General features: G+C 36.6%; 7 protein-coding genes across 7 annotated transcripts; 3 read left to right on the top strand and 4 right to left on the bottom strand.

Annotated features, from left to right (window-relative positions):
* Window positions 1-65: 65 nt before the first annotated feature.
* Window positions 66-1,931, bottom strand: C9374_000280 (uncharacterized protein; the record flags this gene model as incomplete). Its single annotated transcript, XM_044692257.1, has 2 exons — window positions 66-948; window positions 1,009-1,931. 2 exons carry the CDS (start codon window positions 1,929-1,931, stop codon window positions 66-68), a joined length of 1,806 nt encoding a protein of 601 aa, XP_044552833.1.
* A 901-nt stretch (window positions 1,932-2,832) lies between these two features.
* On the top strand, window positions 2,833-4,146 carry C9374_000281 (uncharacterized protein; the record flags this gene model as incomplete). Its single annotated transcript, XM_044692268.1, has 1 exon — window positions 2,833-4,146. One exon carries the CDS (start codon window positions 2,833-2,835, stop codon window positions 4,144-4,146), a length of 1,314 nt encoding a protein of 437 aa, XP_044552834.1.
* A 174-nt stretch (window positions 4,147-4,320) lies between these two features.
* C9374_000282 (uncharacterized protein) lies at window positions 4,321-8,205 on the bottom strand (the record flags this gene model as incomplete). The annotated part of the gene is made up of 2 exons (XM_044692279.1): window positions 4,321-4,743; window positions 4,879-8,205. 2 exons carry the CDS (start codon window positions 8,203-8,205, stop codon window positions 4,321-4,323), a joined length of 3,750 nt encoding a protein of 1,249 aa, XP_044552835.1.
* Window positions 8,206-8,413: 208 nt separating this feature from the next.
* On the bottom strand, window positions 8,414-14,689 carry C9374_000283 (uncharacterized protein; the record flags this gene model as incomplete). The annotated part of the gene is made up of 10 exons (XM_044692290.1): window positions 8,414-9,721; window positions 9,870-10,103; window positions 10,255-10,914; window positions 11,171-12,574; window positions 12,738-12,956; window positions 13,039-13,245; window positions 13,300-13,698; window positions 13,839-13,914; window positions 13,968-14,302; window positions 14,558-14,689. 10 exons carry the CDS (start codon window positions 14,687-14,689, stop codon window positions 8,414-8,416), a joined length of 4,974 nt encoding a protein of 1,657 aa, XP_044552836.1.
* Window positions 14,690-15,098: 409 nt separating this feature from the next.
* C9374_000284 (uncharacterized protein) lies at window positions 15,099-16,859 on the bottom strand (the record flags this gene model as incomplete). Its single annotated transcript, XM_044692301.1, has 6 exons — window positions 15,099-15,492; window positions 15,598-15,775; window positions 15,839-15,857; window positions 15,922-16,055; window positions 16,111-16,547; window positions 16,675-16,859. 6 exons carry the CDS (start codon window positions 16,857-16,859, stop codon window positions 15,099-15,101), a joined length of 1,347 nt encoding a protein of 448 aa, XP_044552837.1.
* A 458-nt stretch (window positions 16,860-17,317) lies between these two features.
* Window positions 17,318-17,755, top strand: C9374_000285 (uncharacterized protein; the record flags this gene model as incomplete). The annotated part of the gene is made up of 1 exon (XM_044692312.1): window positions 17,318-17,755. The coding sequence occupies one exon, from the start codon at window positions 17,318-17,320 to the stop codon at window positions 17,753-17,755; it is 438 nt and encodes a 145-aa protein (XP_044552838.1).
* Window positions 17,756-17,856: 101 nt separating this feature from the next.
* Window positions 17,857-19,641, top strand: C9374_000286 (uncharacterized protein; the record flags this gene model as incomplete). Its single annotated transcript, XM_044692323.1, has 1 exon — window positions 17,857-19,641. One exon carries the CDS (start codon window positions 17,857-17,859, stop codon window positions 19,639-19,641), a length of 1,785 nt encoding a protein of 594 aa, XP_044552839.1.
* Window positions 19,642-19,657: the final 16 nt, after the last annotated feature.

The raw sequence follows: 19,657 nt of genomic DNA on the forward strand, positions 1-19,657 counted from the left end.
AATATTTTACTTAGTTTTTTGATAATAGTTACAATTTACAAAAAGTCATCTTTGGCGACGACTAATTAAACCATTAAGGCAGATGATGGCTCTTGCTGTGTAGGTATTGATTCTTGTTGTGGTTTCCCTATCGCATTCTCATTCTCGTCATGAACCATTGTAGTATTCACAGCTGATGGTGTTGTGTGGTCAAGAATTTGTGTGTTGTTGGAAGGAGATTCCATGTCTGACAATTGCGACTGATCCATCATGTTTGAGCCTTTGAATTGTGGATCTTCTTCTGAATCATGTGTTCTGTCTGTGCTAATACCAGAAGCAGCAGCACCACTATCATTATTAATATGCATCATTAGAGCTTCCATGGAATTCTTTTCATTGGCATGATTGAAAATATCCTTCACATATTTCTTTAAACTACTCAATGGGCCAAATAGTAAACACAAACCAGCAATGTAAATCCATGTCGCTAATGCTTTTCCGATCAAAGAAATGACAGCAAAGTATACGGAAACGTTGGACAATTCTCCAATTAAGGCAATCAATTCCATAATACACATAAACACAGCAATGACTGAAACAAGAGTCACAATTACGACCACTTTTCGAACGGCTGTTCGTGTGGTTTGTTGTAATTGCATTCCAGCTCCAATGCTGGCAGCTGTCAAGTGTCGCACTAATTGAACTGTGGTCCAAATGACATAACTCAAAGCAACGAACAAAGAGCCAATGAAAATAATGGTAGAGATGGAATAAAAGAAAATGAGAGCTGGTCTGACATTGGCCGCACTTCCATCTGCTTGTTGAGGTTTTGTAATTTGATCTGTCATGACTGCAATAACGTATCCTAAAACGGAACATGACAAGATGACAGGAGTGATGATCATGGAAATTACTAGAACCTTATACACTCGTTGTGAAATGTACTTGAGTTTTCTTGAAGTTTGCAAACTATTCATTTGAGGACATCATTGTCAATTGTCATTTTCAATATTACACAATTTCACTTACAAGATGTATGAAATAAACAAAAACTGCACCACCAACATTAAATCATTCAAAGCCCATCCACAATACACCAATCCATTCAACACCCTCACATGCAATGGTTTCTCCTCAACTAGAAATGTATCCACAGGAAACGCTCCCATTGTCAAAATTCTGACACCAAACAATAAAATTAAAATAACAACACTTGGAAGCATGAGTGAGAAGAGAATGACCTTATTTTTCGAAACCTTTCTTTTCATAGGTTGTGAAATGTTGGTTGTTAAATTTGGAGATTCATTTACAAATTTTGCATTTTGTGAATTCAATGATGATGATGAAGCATGATTTTGAACCATGAAAGGAGAATTAATACTACTTGTGGTAGTAGATAAATTGGGAGAATTGGGTGGAGAAATGGATTCATGATCGCCAACACTCGCTAGCGTTGAATCCGAACAATTTTGTGTTGATCCATGTTGATGTTGAGCAACAAATCGTTGATGATGAGCTCTTCTCAATAAATCATTGTCATTTCGATGTGAATTCGGTTGTTGTTGTTGACCTTTCGCTGATTTGGAAGGATTCAATGTGTTGTTGTTGGTTTTGGTTTTGGATTCTCGTGTGAAACATGTCAACAAGATTAATACAAATACAAGTAATACCACAAACGAAAGCAATTGAAGAATAGTAATGGATATTTCACCAACGAATTGAGCAACAGGAACGACTGCTGTATTATTATTATTCGTTGTTGTTGAATTTGCAGAAATTTCAACCAATGAAGTCCATAGATATTGAATGAATGACGGAATTTCATGTTCCATCATCATCATTCTGTTGTTGTGATGATTCCATGAGGAAGAAGGATGCAATGTGTAATAATGATTGAGAAGTGTGGAGAAGGGAAGAAGTTGCGCTCCTTCTGAAGGTCGTGAAGATGACATTTGAACGCGTTCGTTTTTGAGGTTGGTGGAGTTTGATAAATTTTTCAAAGATGAAATTCACAGAAATGGAATTGTTCTCCTTTCCTCCTAATATTGTTCTTGAATGGCGAACAAGAAGACCAAATATGTCGAGAATATTCCCTTTCGCTAATGATTTTAGTGAAGAATTTAGATTCAACGACAATGTCAAACCAACGAGAACACTGCTGAGAGAGAGGAATTGAGGTTTTTTTTGTTGAAGATTCTTGTTCGAGAGATTTTGATCAGCTGCTGTTGACAGACAAGTTGGAGGTTCGGCAAAAGGAAATGAGCAGGCAACATTATCCATTTTTGGACCTGACAGGTGGCATTTTTATAAAAGGCATCCAGTAATGATCTCAGCCTTGACCCTCAATTGTCTATTTCACGCGAGACGTGCTCAAGAAACGGAGTATTACCAATGAATGTCTTTGAAATTTCAATGGACGTTATTTAACACCAACCTTGGACAAGTATCTCTCTCTTTTTGGGAAAGCTCTACACATATTGTCACTCCAAAACTTGGCAGCTAGTTCAAAGGAGGTTACCAAGCACGTGGATGAAAATTCTTTTCAATATGAGCTCCCATGGATTTGAGTAGGTACCTTCATGTCAAGGAAAGAAGAGATTAATTTTGTAACCATTCAATTTCAATAAATTTGGAACGAGATTTTCAACAACTTTTTGATAAATACTGAATGTTGAGTTCTGTTTTATGAAATTCAACCTTAATGATCTGGTTGTCAATAAATATTTTTGGTCTTGATGTTTACAATGTCAAATTTCACTCGAGTGTAAATTAAAGACAACCACGAAATGGAGTCCATACAAGTTCCTGTCCATTTCTCTCACTGTTTCCATTACGACCTCTTACAAAAAAATTATGGGAAATTCACACCACGGAGCGACCTCTTCCTCCATTGTTGACCATGGTAGTCATCACGTCGTCGAGCAACAACAACAACAACAACATGGACACACGGATTCCAAAATCAATCACTCGGAATCATCATCATCTTCCAACCATGATCGAAACGCTCATTGTTCTCGAAAAAGTACCATTCGACGAGTCTCGAATTCTGTATTTTCAAAATTGAAACGGACTTGGGAGAGTGGTAGAGAACAAGGTAGCAATATGATGAAAGCAACATCATTATCCATTTTTAGAAATGATGATCACGAACAAGACATGAAAACAATTGAATTAAGTACTGAATTTATTGTGTATCGAAGAAGTTTTTATGAACGACACGATGAATATACGAATATGTTCGAACAGAAAAATTGTAAATTATTGAATACTCAATATATTACTGGAGATATTATTGAAATGATTAAAAGTTATTTACCATTGCAAGATTGCTGTAGTTTGGCATTGACATGTCAATTGACATGGTTGTATTGGTTTGGAGATGAACAGTTTTGGTGGAAACGATTGAAACGAACTCAAATCATGACACATTTTGTGAAATATCGACCGTTTTTATCGAGTCACATCCATGTCAGAGATTGGAAGGAATTGTGTTTTCATATCAAATATAACTGTCAATGGAAACACATGGAGTGTCAAGTGGTGCAATTTTTCACACCTCACATGGAATCCACAACAAGAAATTCAGTGCCAGTTCATGAATTTTTCTACATGTGTAAGGTCGATACAGAACATGAAGAAATTCAACAAATGACGACAATAGAACATTCACACGTGTTGGTGTCATTGAATGGTCACACGTATCAATCCAAATTTGGAAAATTAGCCAATGACAGCCATTTAAAGGAAGGTCATGGCGCAACGTGTGTGCTGTTGATCAATGTTGGATATAACGGAAATTCTACAAATGCATTCAAAATCAAGGAAATGTTTTCCAAATATTGTGACCGAGTTCGATTTTTAATTTTGGTCTACAATTATACAAAAACTGAAAATCAAGAAGAAGTTGGAAAGAGTTTTTCTCATTCCTTGAACACGAGAGAGGTTGAATTTTGGAGACAACAATCCTATTTATTTAACACTCCATATTTGGAAGTATTGGAAGATCAAAGATTCTCTATTCATAGAAACAAATTGATCGGAATGTTGAAGAAAATGCACGCATGGAATGTGTTGAATCAAGTTGGAAGACGAGGAAGTACAGAAGCTTCAAAAATGTTAGAAACGTTTTTATTGTCCATTCGACAAGATTTTCAACATGCTTAGATTGAGAATATTATTGAAAATCCATCGATGAAAGATATTCAAATATCCATTCACAACAATACGTTCCTATACAATGGGTTGTTTATGAAAACACAAATGTCACAGCCAAATCCCACTCCTCATTGACACCATGGATGACATTTTACAAGATGTGAATCTCGTTTGGAATAATAATTACACATTACATTTCGAGAGTAAATTTGCTAATCGATCTGCCACATCATCAAACGAAGGTCTTCTACTTGGATTCTGATCCCAACATGATTTCATCAATTCCATAAATCGATCCACGAGCCAACACAATTCACTCATTCCAAAAGATTTTTCATCTTCTTTCATGTATTCTTGAATCCACAATACTTGTTCTTCTCGATTCGAAAATGGAATTTTAGGTCTCAAACCTTTCGAAACCTTTAAAGGAATACTGTAAACGTTGTGATCTGAAATGTCAGGTTGGGAGAATTTATGAATTTTCTGAGAGTGATAATTAATGAATGGATTGTCCTCAAAGAATAATTCATACATGACAATACCAAAACTATATACATCGATTTTGTTGGTAATTGTCATGTTGGAATTATCTCCACCAATCACTTCCTAAATGAAATTAGAGAATTTTGAAAATGATATTCAACTTACAGGCTATATATTTAACGTTGGTTATTGTATAATTTAAGAATTATAAATCTTGTGTGTGAAATATTAAGTCGTTATAAATAATAATAAACTTACAGCCATATAAAATAAAGTTCCCATATTCGTGGTCAAGGAGTTCGAGATGTTATTATTATTTCCAACCAATTTCGATAATCCAAAATCACACACTTTGGGCTGCAAATTTTCTTCAAGTAAAATATTTCCACTTTTCAAATCTCTGTGAATAATTGCATTGGGTTTCAAATCATGTAAATAACAGAGACCATTGGCCACTCCAAACAAAATTTGTAACTTGTTTCTCAATGAAATTCTTCGTTTCTTGATTTTCAATTCATAGACCAATTTATCCAAAGATCCTCCACCAAGATATTCCATGACCATCAATTTTTTACGTTCCGTCATGCAAACTCCAAAGAATTGAATGACATTGGGATGTTTCAAACTATTGAGTAAGAGAACTTCTTTTTCAAAAGTGTCATCTTCATTCGAATCGTGTTCGAATGATTCTTCTTCTGAACGGTTCGAATTTTTAGAATCGACACACTTGACAGCAACCAATACTTGTTTCCAACGAGCTTTGAACACGTGACCAAAACCACCAGAACCAATTTTCTCAACCAATTCCAATTCTTCAACAGGTATCAAATAAGACACATTTTGACTTCTTTCATTTTCCAGTTCCAATTCCATTTCCAATAACTTTTGTTCCATTTCCTTTTCTGTTTTGGTTCTCTTATTCCAATAATTGATTTTGTAAAGATAACAAGTCAAACTAGACAATGAAACACAAACAAGAAATGCAATCACTCCTCCAATAGGTACCAGTATTTGAACCAGCAAACCGTCATTGACATTGCAAACTTCTCCTGAAAACCCAATCTTGCATTGACATTCGTCTGGCCCAATACAAATTCCATTTCCAGAACAAGCTTCATTTCCAATTTTACCAAAACACACCGTGTGTTCACATGCGTCTCCAACAAACTTGGGTAAGCTATTGTTAAATTTGTGACATACACAATTGTCATCACTGACACACGTTCCATTTCCATTGCAAACCGTTGGGTCCGTTGAGAGTTTGGAATAACATGAATGAATGGAACAATCCTGACCATATCTATCCTCTGGACATTCACAATGGTTATAGGAAGTACATAATCCATAACGTCCACACACGGTAATGTTATTGGAATCAATTCCAAAGCAACGAGTGTGTTCACAAAGAGGTCCAAAGTAATTCTCGTGACATTGACAAGTGTCCATGGCAATACATTGTCCTCTTCCAGAACATACTTGAGTAGTTTTCCATGATGGTATTAAATGACATGAAAAGGAATCACATTGTTCTCCGACATAACCTTCCTTGCATTGACAAGTGTCAAATTTCACACAATTTCCTTTTCCGCTGCATGTCGATGGATCCGTCGAGAGAATTCCAAAGCAACTCGTCAAATTACAATGAGGACCTAAAAACCCTTCATCGCATTCACAGGTATCGACTCCAACACACGAACCATTATGACACCCATTGTTCACATTTCCAAAACAAGTAAATTGAGAACAATCCTCATTCATGTATCCATAATCACAAATACAATAATCTGCAGAATAACACACTCCATGGGAGGAACAAACCTTCGAGTCCGTATACTGTACACCAAAACAAGAAGTCGAGGAGTTCACAGCAAACAATTGCATCAATAAATTCATCTTGGGATAATAATAATTCGTTCCAAGAATATCTGTCAAGGTTTCATTGTAAAGAAAGGACACGGAGATGTTTTCATGATTGGCAGACAGAGAAATAAAGTCCAATTGTGAAGCAGTGACATTAATTTTCCAAGAGGCATCCCTTAAACGTGAATCCAATGACTGAATGATCATGCCTTGATATTGTTTACATGATGCGTCGAATTGAGCGGCAATAAAGATTTGATGTTCATTGCCTGTCACTGAATAAATGGTGGATGTACAATCTGAACTGAATTGCTTGGAATTCATGACATTTTTGATCCCTATATAAGGTAAACTAATTTCTTCACATTCTGCCATTCCTGAATTCACACCACACAAGACGATTGATTGTTCTCTCTTAACAAAGAAAGAACTCACTCTGGTTGAAAAATGTGTCCAAATGGTTCCATTTTCATGAACAAAAAGCAAGTAATTTCCATACAGTCCATCTCTCTTTTTCACATGAACCAATTGACGAGAAAAATCTCTCCACGTTGTAGAATCTAAGGAAGAAAAAGATCCTGCCACAACCACGACATTCTGTCCATTCATTTTCACTGGAACAATTCCTGTCACTTGTCTCGAGAGTGGAGTGGTATTCGCAGTGTTACTGGTATCCACAGATTGAATGAGCCATTCAGGTTTCAACGATGGCAATGAATACTTTCTCACAAACGTATTATAAATTCTTCCACCCGAACGTTCATCTGTAAAACCTTCCACACCAAAAAAGTTCCCTTCTAAAACATGACCTCCCACATAGAAACCAGATTTGTCAAATCCAAGAGATGTGATAGCTCCCAAATAGACAATCAATTGTTCTGAACGCAACTTCAGTCCATTCGTTGCATTATAAAGAATGAATCCAGGTCCACCAAACTTGATAAAATTACAACAAGGATATCCTGTATTGAATGCAATAGCCACGTAATCACAATCTCCATGTTCAAGTTCTTGAGATGTTTCCATGGAGTAAAAATAGGGATCACATGCTTGTAATGCCTCTGTTTGGTACCAAATGATAGTGTTGGAAAAGAGTGACATTTTGGCAATAAATACATTACAGTCATCTCGAACATCTTTCGGATGGAATAATGAAATTGTAGGAGAGAGATTGATCGATTCTTTAAAGTAACCAGCAAAGTAAACGAAGGAACCAACCACTTTATGATGCTTTACATGAATGCTGCCAGTGTTGTTGACAGTGGTGTAACTTGACAGGATGTTGCTTGGCATTTTAAAACAGAAGGCACACATGTGTTGCGTGACGAGGCACATGTACAACCACCCACCACACATGAGCCAAAGGAATGATTTCAGAGACATGTTTGGAGAAGGCATGTATGTCGTTCTATAATTGTGGTCGAGAATTTGTATCAATCGAAGATGATACAACAAGGAGTGAAAACTTTTGAGTTGCAATTGAGTTATAGCAGCTGTAGGGGATGAACTTTTGCAAGAACAGTGGAGTTTTGTGGATTCTTTTTTTTGTTGTTGCTGGGGAACTGTTCGTTCTTTGATATTTGATGCAACAGAAGTTCCAAAGCTACAAATGCGGTCCAACGAAAGTAATACAAGGCCAAATGCAGCCTCATTAGTTTTGTAAATGATATTTGCAGCATTTCGACAACATGGAAGTTTAAAATAAGCATGTTGTAATACCATCATCTTGTTTCTGGGTATGGACTGTAATTCCCAATTTGTTTTTAAAATAATTAATGAGTTCTAGATAAAGTCAACCTTTTATTAAAGCGAAAAACGATTGACCTCAGCGTAACTTTTTAAGAAATCACGCTTGGAATATAATGGCTGGCAAATGATTTGTGGATAAGAATAAATGATAAGTAAATGATAAATTGTGAATCACGCAAGTGATTTATTTAAGGAAGCCAAGTTGATCAGCAAACTTTGTAGGGAAAAATCTCTTAGGTATTTCTAGAGAGTTCAATTTGCCGTGACCATCAACCAGATCAAACATGAAAACATTTCCGTGATGAGGACTCTTACTCGAAATGTCTGTATAGGTTTGGAAATCAATGACTGGTACAGACAACACAGCGTCAATGTGTGGAATCCTCTTGCCAATAATTTCCTCAATGTCACGTTGTGAGAAGGAAGAGGTCGAATACTCATCTGCCTTATACACTGAATAAATAAAAGCAATTTGTTGAACGGTTAACTCGGGGCAAACCATTCTTCTTGTGTCCTCATCTTGCAACAGAACCGTTTGAGCAATGACACAAATATCTGCAGCTTGCCTTGACAGTGTAAAGTAGACTTGTAGTTTCTCTTCCTCAAGTTCCTCGTCATCAGCAAAGTTCTTTCTCAATGTTTGAACAATTCCCTTTGAAGTAAACCAATTTTCCAAGAATGTGACGCTCATTTTAACTTGCAAACCTTTAGACGCTGAAGTGTTATCTCTCACAAATTGGTTAAATATTAACGAGTCCAAACAGCATGCCAAGTTTTCAAAGAGATGATTGGTAACTCGCTTATCAAGCTTTTGTTGTTCAAAGCGTTGGTAAACGTCGTTCAGAATGGAACAGCAAATTCTCATGTCTGGACCTCCGTCAGTAGATTTCGATGAAGCTTGTTTAGGATTGAAAACTGCCTTCAAAAGCCTCTCCTTCAATTGTTGAACAATTCGAGTACACAAGTTGAGATATGCAATGGAGAGTTGTTCACAAATAGCATCTGTGAACTCTTGAATATCAGACACAAGTACCTCATCACCTTCATTGGAGGAGAATGTTGGTGGTTCAACGTACACAGCAGTTTCAGTGTTTTGGCTAGAAAGTACTGCATTCACATTGACAGGTTCCATATTCTCCAACGAGTGATGTACTTGACTTTCATTTCCACTGTTTTGTATCAAGTTGAGAATTCTATACATGCAATTTACCCAATAAATCATCATTTCCTCATCTCTAGCATATCTATGTACAATATAGGACAATGCTTTGATAACATTTGTACAGAAATATTTGTGTGTTTCAGGAGAGAATCTTAGGGCTGACAAGAATAGTATCTTGGCTGGGCAAGGTACTTTGCTACTGCCCAAGAAATCACCTGCTTGACTGTGAATGATGGCAGACTCCACTAGGAATCTTTCACATTCTTGTGTTTGCAAGTTAGATAGTTGTTCTTTGATCTTCTTCACATCTTGATCATTCACTGACTTTGACTGTTTGTTATGAATAACAATTAAAATGTCATGTTGAATATAAAGTTAGTAAGTTGTAAGTTCAATAAAAAAAACAAGTGAAATTATGTTGAAGTTAGTTTGAAAGTTAGATGTGTAAGTGTGTGTGAAAGTTAGTGTTGATATTTGCCTTTTGACTTTCCTCTAATTGTTTGTTGAATTTGGAAGATTGAGATTTCAGCTCTTCCACTTCTTCTTCTAACTCTACAATAGTGGTTTTGCTCTTCTTTAATTTGCTCTCAAGCTCTGAGTTTCTTTCGTCCAGATATTCAATCTTTTGATTCAACTCGTCGTTTTCTTCTTTCCACTTTTCAATATCTGTCTCCAATTCCTTTCTTTCCTGCTTAATCTGAGATAATTCAATCTGCACATATTTGTGAAATTACAAGTATATGAATTTGTTTCAAACATTATGTATAAAAAGTTAGTAGAAAGTAAGTACAATAAAAATTGAAAAAAGAACATATGTGATTTGTGAGTGAGTGTGTCAGTGTAAATGTGTTGAAGATATTTGCCTTTTGTTGTTCAAATTCTTGTAATTTTTCTTCTAGTTCTTCAATAACTCTCTCTTTCTCTCTGATCTTGTCTTCGTCGTTCTTAGTCTTGTCGCTGTTCTTCTTCAAGCTCTTAATCTCCTTTTCTTTTGTTGCCAACTCCTCTTCAAGCTCGGAACATGACTTCTCTGCCTTGTACAACTTTTCCTCCATTTCTGAAAGGTCATTCTCGATCTGTTCAATTCTACTATCCTTCTCTGCATTGTCATCTTGTAGAATCTGTATGTGCTTCTCTAATTTCTTAACTTCGAGCAAGTGTGACTTGTTCTCTTCCTTTGCTGTCTCAAGCTCCTTCTCAAGGGTGCTCACTTCTTCATTCTTTTCTTCCAATGACTGATTGAGTGCACTAATTTGCTTCTCATGCTCTTTCAACTGATTTTCAGTATCAGCTAACTTCTTTTCGAGATTAACTTTTTGCTTCTTTACCAAGTCGTCCATTGAGGCAGAGTTCTTTGAGAGTTGAGCAATTTCTTCAGACTTTTCATTGAGCAAATGTTCCTTCTCGTTTAATTTGCTCTGCAACATCTCATTATTGCTTTTCAATTCTGTAATTTGACCGTCCAAGTTCATTCTCTCTTGTCTCAATGTCTCAATTAACTTATTCAAGTCAATTTCCACATTCTATATATATGCAAAATAATTTAAATTACATGTATATATAAAATGTTAGTATGTTGTTCAATAAATTTTAAATGTGAAAAGTGTAATCAAAAGAGTTAGTACAGTTAGTTAGAGAGCAATCAGCAACTCTAGCCTGTGGCTATTGTGGCGGATTTCTCTCAAGTTAGAGATAGTATTAGTCAGTTAGAGATTTGATGTCGTTGAAAAACGAGCTGCATTCTCTGCAGAACTGGAGTGTGTAATGTATGATATGTACCTTTAGTTTTTGAGCTTCATTGCTCAATTCCAGTGGAGAAATCTTCGCATGTTGCCTTTCAGAAGTTTTAGATGCCGAGTTTGAGTCATGCACACTATTTAACTTTGTGGTCATATCTCTGAGGCTATTGAGCTCCTCTTTCAGCGAGTCTTCAGCCTTCACTCTTAAATCCTCTTGCTCCTGATACTTTTGGTTGAGATTCGAGAGTTGTTGTTCCAAATCTCTAATGGAAGTGTCTTTTTGTTGTTCAGATTTGGCAATTTGGTCATACTTGTTTTGAATTTCTTCTAATTCTGTGGTGAGACTGGAAATACGTGTCTGAAGAGATGAAATGGTTTTCTCTTGAGATTCAACTTTGAAGATATTCTCAATATTTTGTTTTTCAGTAAGCTGTAACTTTTCTCTTGAATCAGACAATTTGGAAGTCAAGTCTAAGATTGCTTCGCTCTCGTTGGACGATTGTTGTTTCTTTGCTTCATCGAGTTGATTCTTGAGGTTGACAATTTGTTGGTTCAGAGTATGTTCAAGAAGCTCCTTATTCTGTTGAAGTGAAGTCATCTCTGTGCCAAGATTTTCAGACTCTATCTTTAAAGCATTTCTCTCTTTCTCCATGGCTAGAAGAGACTCCTTTAGCTTGTTTATCTCGTCTTGAGTTGAGCTCAATAAGTGCTTCTTTTCCGATTGCATTTGAGTAATTTCTTCCTCCTTCGTTGCCAACTTTTTCATGTAAGAGTCAAGTTCTTCCTTATACAACTGCCGTTCGTTAGTGAGTGATTGGAGCAATTCGTTCTGTTGATTAGTGATCTCCTTCAGTGATTCTTGGAGAGTAGCAATTTCTTTCAACTTATCGTCCTTTTCTTGTTTTGAGATACGAAGAGACTCTTGTAATGAGTCATTTTGTTCTCTAACAATGGAAGATTGATTCTCGAGTTGAGCGAGTTTCATTACAAGTACGTCTGATATGGCTGAAATTTCCTCTTTCACTTCGTTCTCTAATTGAAGTTTTGCTTTTTGAATGCTTTCTTCAGTACCATTTTTCATCATTTCCAGGATTTCGCTGAAAGAGTCTGAATGCATGAGAACGGAAGCAATCTCCTCGTTATTTCCAAGAGAAGAGGCTGTATTCACGAGTGTATTTTGTACCTTTGATTTTAGAGATTTGAATTCTGTGAGGCATGACAAGAGAAGCTCTCGCTGTTTCGATGCTAGTGTAATTTCTTTGCCCTGTTGTGTGACAAGCTCGGCCAAATTCTTTCTTTCTTCTTTCAATCTTGCTGCATCTTGTTTCAAACTGTTGGTCTCGGTTTTTCTCTCTTCTTTCTCCTTCAAAAGTTCCTGCTTCAAATTATCAATTTCTTTCTGATATCTTGTATCATGGGAGGTGAGTTCACTTTCATAATTAACCTGTAATTAATAGTTAGGATGTCTTAAGATCTCAAACATATTAAAAATCAACTTAACAAGTGATTGGGGGTTGGAATGATACAGTTAGGTTGCGTTAGTAGTGTGAAGGTGTATTGTGTAGGTGTAGGTGTGTTGTGTGATGTGTTGCTCTCGATTACGTTACCTTTTGTGCTTTCAATTCTTCCTGCATCCGATCATTGTCCTTCTTCAACTTTTCGATTTGCTTCTTATCTTCAGTGACACTTTCTTGATATTCCCTGGCTTTCTCCCTCAATGTGGAAATTTCATCTTCCAAATTTTGAATCTTTTCATCGTACTCGAATGAAATGGCTTGTTTTTGCTTGGAGGAGGAAGAGCGACCAGATTCATTCTCTTCTTCGAGCTAATATTATCGTTGAGATGTTCGAGTAGAGAATTACCGAGAGGTTATCTCTTTTGAATATGTTTGGACAGAATTTACATACCTGCTTGATTCTATCTTTAAGCTTTTTGATTTCAGCCTCGTTCTTTTGGCTTTGCTTTTGTTTGAGGGAAAGTTCAAACAATTTACCATCAACTTCTTGTTGAGCTTCTTGAGCCTTGTCACGTTGTACTTTGAGCTCTTCATTTTCCTTTTGCATTGATTTGAGCTTTTCCAATAGCGAGTCTCTCTCTCTTTGCGTTTTTTTGAGCTATTTGTATGATTGCTCGTGGTCATTTCGCCTCATTGCATTTCAAAAACTTACCAAATTAGTTTTGTCGTTTGCTTTCAACTCTTTGATTTGTCTCAAAAGCAATTTCATCTTCTTCTTTTGGTTAGAGAGTTGTTTTTCAAGCTCGGCAATTTCCTGATTTGTGACTTCGGAAGTGTTGGCATGAGCAGATTCATCCGTTCTTTCCTCAGTGTGATTGGTGTCACTGTGATTTTCTTCAGGCTCCTCTTCTTCCTCAACGCCTCCTATTTCTTCCTCAATTTTCTGAAGTTCCTCATCGACATCGGCAACTGGCTCTTCATCATGCTCGTCTTTCTCGTCACCGAGGTTATACTCCTCTTCAATGTCTTCATGCTTATTGTGGTCGTCTTCCTCATCAAAGTGATGATCATTGTAGTCGTGTTCCTCAATATCTTCATCCTTGTCAACATCCTAACATTAATGAATCGTCCAAAAATTAAAAATATTTGTTTTGTGTTGAAAAAGTACATTAGTATTACGATTAATGTTTCACAAAATTCATTCAATAACGACAATATGCTCATTCTCAATAATTGAATTTTGATACGTACATTGTTGGTTCCTTCATCATCGGCAGCTTCTTCACCAGGTCCTGTATAAGTACTCACTGCTGTAAAATCGTCATCACTATAGACAGAGAATGTCACCATGAGAATTCGATTAATAAGTAGTAAACTTACTTTGGATTTTGATCTTTGAGACATTTCGAGTTGATGACCAACTTTAATTTGGCCTTGCTGTCCTTAGTGACAAGTTCAACATCTTTTGTGTTTGTTTGTTCGGAATCTTCATCGACAAGAAGAGCCAAATCCAATGTTTCCTTTGCAATGGTAGTCGTTTTGTTGTTCTTTCCCTTTTCCTCTAGAGTTATTTGAAGGTCTTTCTTTTGAAATTTACCCTTCTTAAAGTAGAGAGTTCCGTTGAATTTGAATGATGTGTTCCATACGACACGAGAACCCTCCGCCTTGTGGAAATCGGTTTCACCCTTTCTCTTCTTTCCTCTTTTCCAAGAAATCTGTGGCATACGAGGAAACAAATAATTATTATTTATGAATCATCATCGTCATGTTGATTGTCGGTTGTGGGTGTTCAAAGAGAGAGAGTTGTTGTGTGGATGAAATGATGATGATGATGAGAAATTAGAAAGTAATCATCGGTAATTATAATAACGGCATGATGTCATCGGAGTTAGGTCAAACAGTGGTTGTTGTTGTTTGTAATCACATTCATACCATGATGCTCAAGAAATAATAATATTAAATGTACATACAGCATACGTGCACTCATCTTTCTTCTTTTCCTTCAGGTCGCTCAAGTAATCAATCGAAAGGTTAAATTGAAACTTGAAAGCCTCTCTATTGGTTACCTGTTGGGCAACTTTGTTTTGTAATTTCTTGAACATGTTTATCGGCAAATGATTCTTCACAATACTTTGGTTTTATCGGTGGTGAAGATGATAATTTGTGATGATCCAAGAATTTATAATAATGGATGATGATCTGTTCAAAAAAAACTTGTTTGGATTCGGGCTAAAAAGAATTTTTTTGTGATGATTTGAAAATATTTTGTTAAAAAATTTGTGTTTGTTGACGTTTGACTGGGTTAGCCGTTAAATTGCAAAACTGGAGTCACAAAGCAATGCGAACGTATTGAGCAGAACGAGTTTCACACTCAATACACCTATGAAAAAGTGAAAAAAGAAAGAGGAACATTTATGTCAACTTTTCGATTATTGAATGGTGTCCGTTATTTCGGGAGAAGGAAAGAGATGTTAGTGGTGCATGTGTTTCCTGCCGATCCAGAGCAAGCCACTACTCTGCATTGGTAAGAGTGTCCTTAATTAAAAGATCCTCACACGAATGAACACCATCTTGTTCAGCTTTCATCATAGTTTTTCCTTTTGCCAATTGTTTTGGAATGATGTACGAGTAATAGAGCCATTTTTCAACAAATGATGGCTTCTTGTGCTTGTACTTCGTTATGAAAGGATGAGAGAGAAGAGATGCAGCAGAAGGTCGCTCTTTTCTGTGAAACCTCAAAGTTGAATAAACAAAATCCTTAAAATCGTCTGAAGCACCCTCAAGAGGAAATGGAGCTTCGTTAGTCTTTTCCAAATGATTGATCATGTCCCAAATGGTGGAACTTGAGCTCAGTATGAAAGGGAAAAATCCCAAAAACATCTCTGCCACGGTCAGTCCAAACGCCCTGTTTGACGTGACGACACAAAATTTGATTTGAAATAATAACATGAAAATTGAGTCACAAGTTGTGTCATTATTCATGAATGCAAGAAATAAAATCAATGCTTACCAAATATCGCTGTCATACGAGTGGGGCTGACCTTTTATCCTTTCAGGGCTCATATAAACATACGTTCCACAGAATGTTTCCCATTTAGCGGTTTGTTGAATAGCCTGAACGTACTTTTGAGATTTAGCCATTCCAGACATGCCAAAGTCTGCAATACAGACTCTTCCACTACTGTGGACTGTTGGTGTAGCAAAAGTAAAAGTTTCAAATTCATACATTCATTCGCATAAACAATACTCACCAAGAACGTTTGCAGGTTTCTAATAATTGTCAATCAGAAATAAGAAACGAGTCAGTTCACATTCATTGTTGGGCAATACTTACAATATCACGATGAACTATCTTTTTAACAGTATGGAGGTAGTTGAGCCCTATCAGCATTTGTTCACACATTCGTGAAAGTATGACCTCTGGAATTTTTCCTACAGTTTTTAAAATGTCTTCTAAAGATCCACAATCTTAAAAAAGATTAAAAATTTTCAACCATGACATGTTGTTGAAGTCCATACATACCCATAAACTCTAGAATCATAAAAATACATCCCTGTCTATAGTAAGCGTCGTACAGTGTCATGACATAGGGGCACTCACAGTTATACAGTGCTTTAAATTCTGATACAATAAGTTTTGGTTTTTGATCCTGTAAATCCACATTAATTCTCTTCATGGCATACACTTGATTAGTTTTCTTATTTACAACTTTGGAAACTGTGGCAGAGGCACCTCTTCCTAATTTACAAACTTCTTGCAGGTCTTCATATTGCATATGTTGGTCTGGATTTAAATAAAAAGTGGATGCTGTACTTGGTGAATTTACAGTTGTAATGGAGGAATTATCTGGAACTTCGAGCATACTGGATTCTGTTTCAAATGTTTCTTGCGTCATCATGGAATAAATTCCATCTTGACCAATTTCAATTTGGTCTCCGAATCGAAAGCGTCCATCATTTCTGTGACAATAATAATTGTGTTGAATGATTTCACGATAGCGAATGCATTGTGAACGTTGTTGTCGTTAAATCGTTAATGAACTTTGAACTCGTACCGATACCAATCAAAAAATTCAAATATACAAACATTTTCACAGCTTCATCCACGTAGGTTTCTTCCGCCTTCTTTATAACTTCTATAGAAATTGCTGAGTTTTCCTCTATTGTTGGTGTCAATATTAAATTTGTTGGTTTGTTTTTCTTGGGCTTTTTTGATCTTGGAGTGGTAGTTGTACTTTCTACCGCTTGCTGTTGTTGTCCCGATTCTTGCATGATAGCAATGATTTCCAAACAGAAAATCAACCTAATTCAGCTGAAGCTAATTTCGGATCAGTATCCTGCTGTAATATCGGCAAATCAATTGATGATGATTTTGGACTTGTTGAATAAAACGTTAATTTCGGAGCACAGCCTCGACCAGCAAACCGAGAATCGAATTTTTTTCTGCATTTCCAAAAAACGGTGGCATTTGCTGGCAGACACGTTCATCTGGAGTTGCGCTGTGCTGAAAATTCTAAACAAATGAAAGCACTTGCACATGTGTTCCACAATGTGTTCACGATGCTTGAACTGGTTCTAGATGTTTGACAACGATTTTGGTCACTCAATTTAAAAGCTTGCTGCAACTGGAGCAGGTCAAATTTTGGCTGAAAAAAATTTTCATTGTAAAATGTTGATAGTGATTTTTTAAAAATTCGTTTGAAAAAAAATAAGCCAAAACTCATCACGCAATGGTCTCCGTCAACAATTCCGTCTCAAGCAAGAGAAGCAAGGCCAGAAAGGCTCACTTCACTGCTCCATCTTCAGTCCGTAGAGTCATCATGAGCGCACCTCTCACCAAGAAATTGAGAGATGAACACAATGTTCGTGCTGTTCCAATCAGAAAGGGTGACGAAGTCAAGATCTTGAAGGGTAAATTCAAGGGAGTCGTCGGTAAAGTAAAGAAGGTTGTCAGATTGAAGTGGTCTGTCTATGTTGAAGGTGTTCAAGGAGAAAAACTCGGTGGAAAGACTTTTGATGTCGCAGTTAAACCAAGCACAGTACAAATCACAAAGCTCCACCTCGATAAGGATAGAAAGAATTTGTTGAAGAGAAAGGCTGAAGCTAGAGCCCAAACAACCCAAGCTAACAAGGGTAAATTCACCGAAGAAACCGTCAAGCAACAATAAATCTATCCCACCAAACATAAAATTATATATTCAAAACACAACTCGTTCTTTTTGTATCGAACAACAAGAGAGCTGTTGAAATCTTTGAAAAAGAAAAAAAAATGAAAAGAATTTTCGCTTCCTCTTCTGTTTGCAAATGTGTTTCATCATCCGTTGTCGCACCTCGTAGTCGTTCCTCGGCTGCTGCTATTGCCATGATTAATCATTCTACAGCAACAACTAGCTCCTCCACTACAACTTCTCATCGTTTATTTCATCATCAATTCCGTGCCATGGAAGGAGTAAAACAAATTGAAAATATTGATTTTAGTAGCAAGAGTGTTTCTGAATTTATTAACCAGCTGAATGAAATGAAAGTTGAACCAATGGAAAAGAGAACAACAGATAAAACTCGAGAACAATTGTACTATCTCTATTCCGTTGAACACCACATTCAAAAGGAAATTGAAACCTTTCAACAGCAAGTTGATGCAATTTTGAATGAATCGTCCACTACCACCACACAAAACAATGATGAAGCCATCTCCGGTCTGAAATCACGTTTCTCTCTTCTCTTAAAGTGGGTACTTGCCATTCAACAACTCACTCTCGACAATGGGCTTTACAAATTGGTTCAGCCTTTACTTATCGGAGAGAAGGCAGAAAAATTCTTACAAGTCTTGCTAGAGGAACCTCATGTCGGAAAGTCCCACAACTTTCCAATTTATTACTCTCTTACTGTGTTAAAGGCTAAGGTTCGAGCAAGTATTGCATTGGGTGATTACGAAACGGCCCGAGTTGCATGTGAACAATTGCTGACAAAGATTTCTCAAGTGAGAGCCTTCTACGAAAAGAGACGTGCAGAAGTTGAAAAAGAAGAAAAAGAAGCAGCAACCATTGGTATCGCTGTGGAACAGTATAGAAAAAATCAAAGACAATTAAAAGCAAGAGACTCTGTGGAAGAAGTTGTGAATAAGATTTATGAATTGCAACAAGAACAAGATATTACATTCCCTTCATCTCGAAAAGCCCCAGAATTTGACATATATTTCGGTATTGAACCTATCACTGCAAATATTGAGGCCCAATTGGAAAGAATGCAAGTTGAAACTCAAATTATTAACGTTCAAGTGCTTTATAATATTGCCATGAACGAAGGATCTGCAAATTCTATTCTTGCCTGGTTGGATAGCAAGCTTCGAGATGCTAAATTGTTAGGTACATTCTCTAACGTAATTTTCAAGGTTTCAAAAGCTTCCATTTTAGCTATTCAAGGAGATCAGCAAGAAGAAGCAATCAAGCTTTTTGTTGAGGCACAACAACAAATGACCAAGTCATATGCTGCCATTTCAAAAGATCTTCAACAATTATCCACAATAGCACTCAATTTATTGCTCTACTCAACCAAGAAGCGTAATCCAGCACTTGACATTCATGCCTACATGAAGATGATCAAACCAGATAACACTGAAACAACTCCACAGGTTAAAAACTACGTTACCCTTGTCTTGATTGATCTCTTCACTTCAAGAGGCCAACTTGACGCTGCTCTCAACTACATCGCACAAGCCAAAGAGATACACTTTAACAATGGATACTTTTCTCCTGTTTATGCCTCATTGTTAAGAAGAGAGGCTGAGGCATTAATTTTGAGCGAACAAGCCGCGCCTCATGAAATTATTTCTCTATTGGACAATGCTATTGATTTACGTGTGGAACAATATGGATCGAAAGATAGATATTTGCCAATCTTTTATGACGTGTTGGTCAATTATTGTCAACAAAACAAGATAGACCACGAAAAGTTGTCAGAATACTCGTCCGAGTTGAGAAAGGCCAACATACCAGTTTTAAAGAGAGAGGAAATTTTCTTCCCAAAAGCAGATCTTTCGGAAAGAAATCTTTAGAAACCTTATTTGGTGT

The sequence above is a fragment of the Naegleria lovaniensis genome, assembly GCF_003324165.1.
Source record: "Naegleria lovaniensis strain ATCC 30569 chromosome Unknown tig009, whole genome shotgun sequence".
Classification (NCBI taxonomy): domain Eukaryota; phylum Heterolobosea; class Eutetramitea; order Acrasida; family Naegleriidae; genus Naegleria; species Naegleria lovaniensis.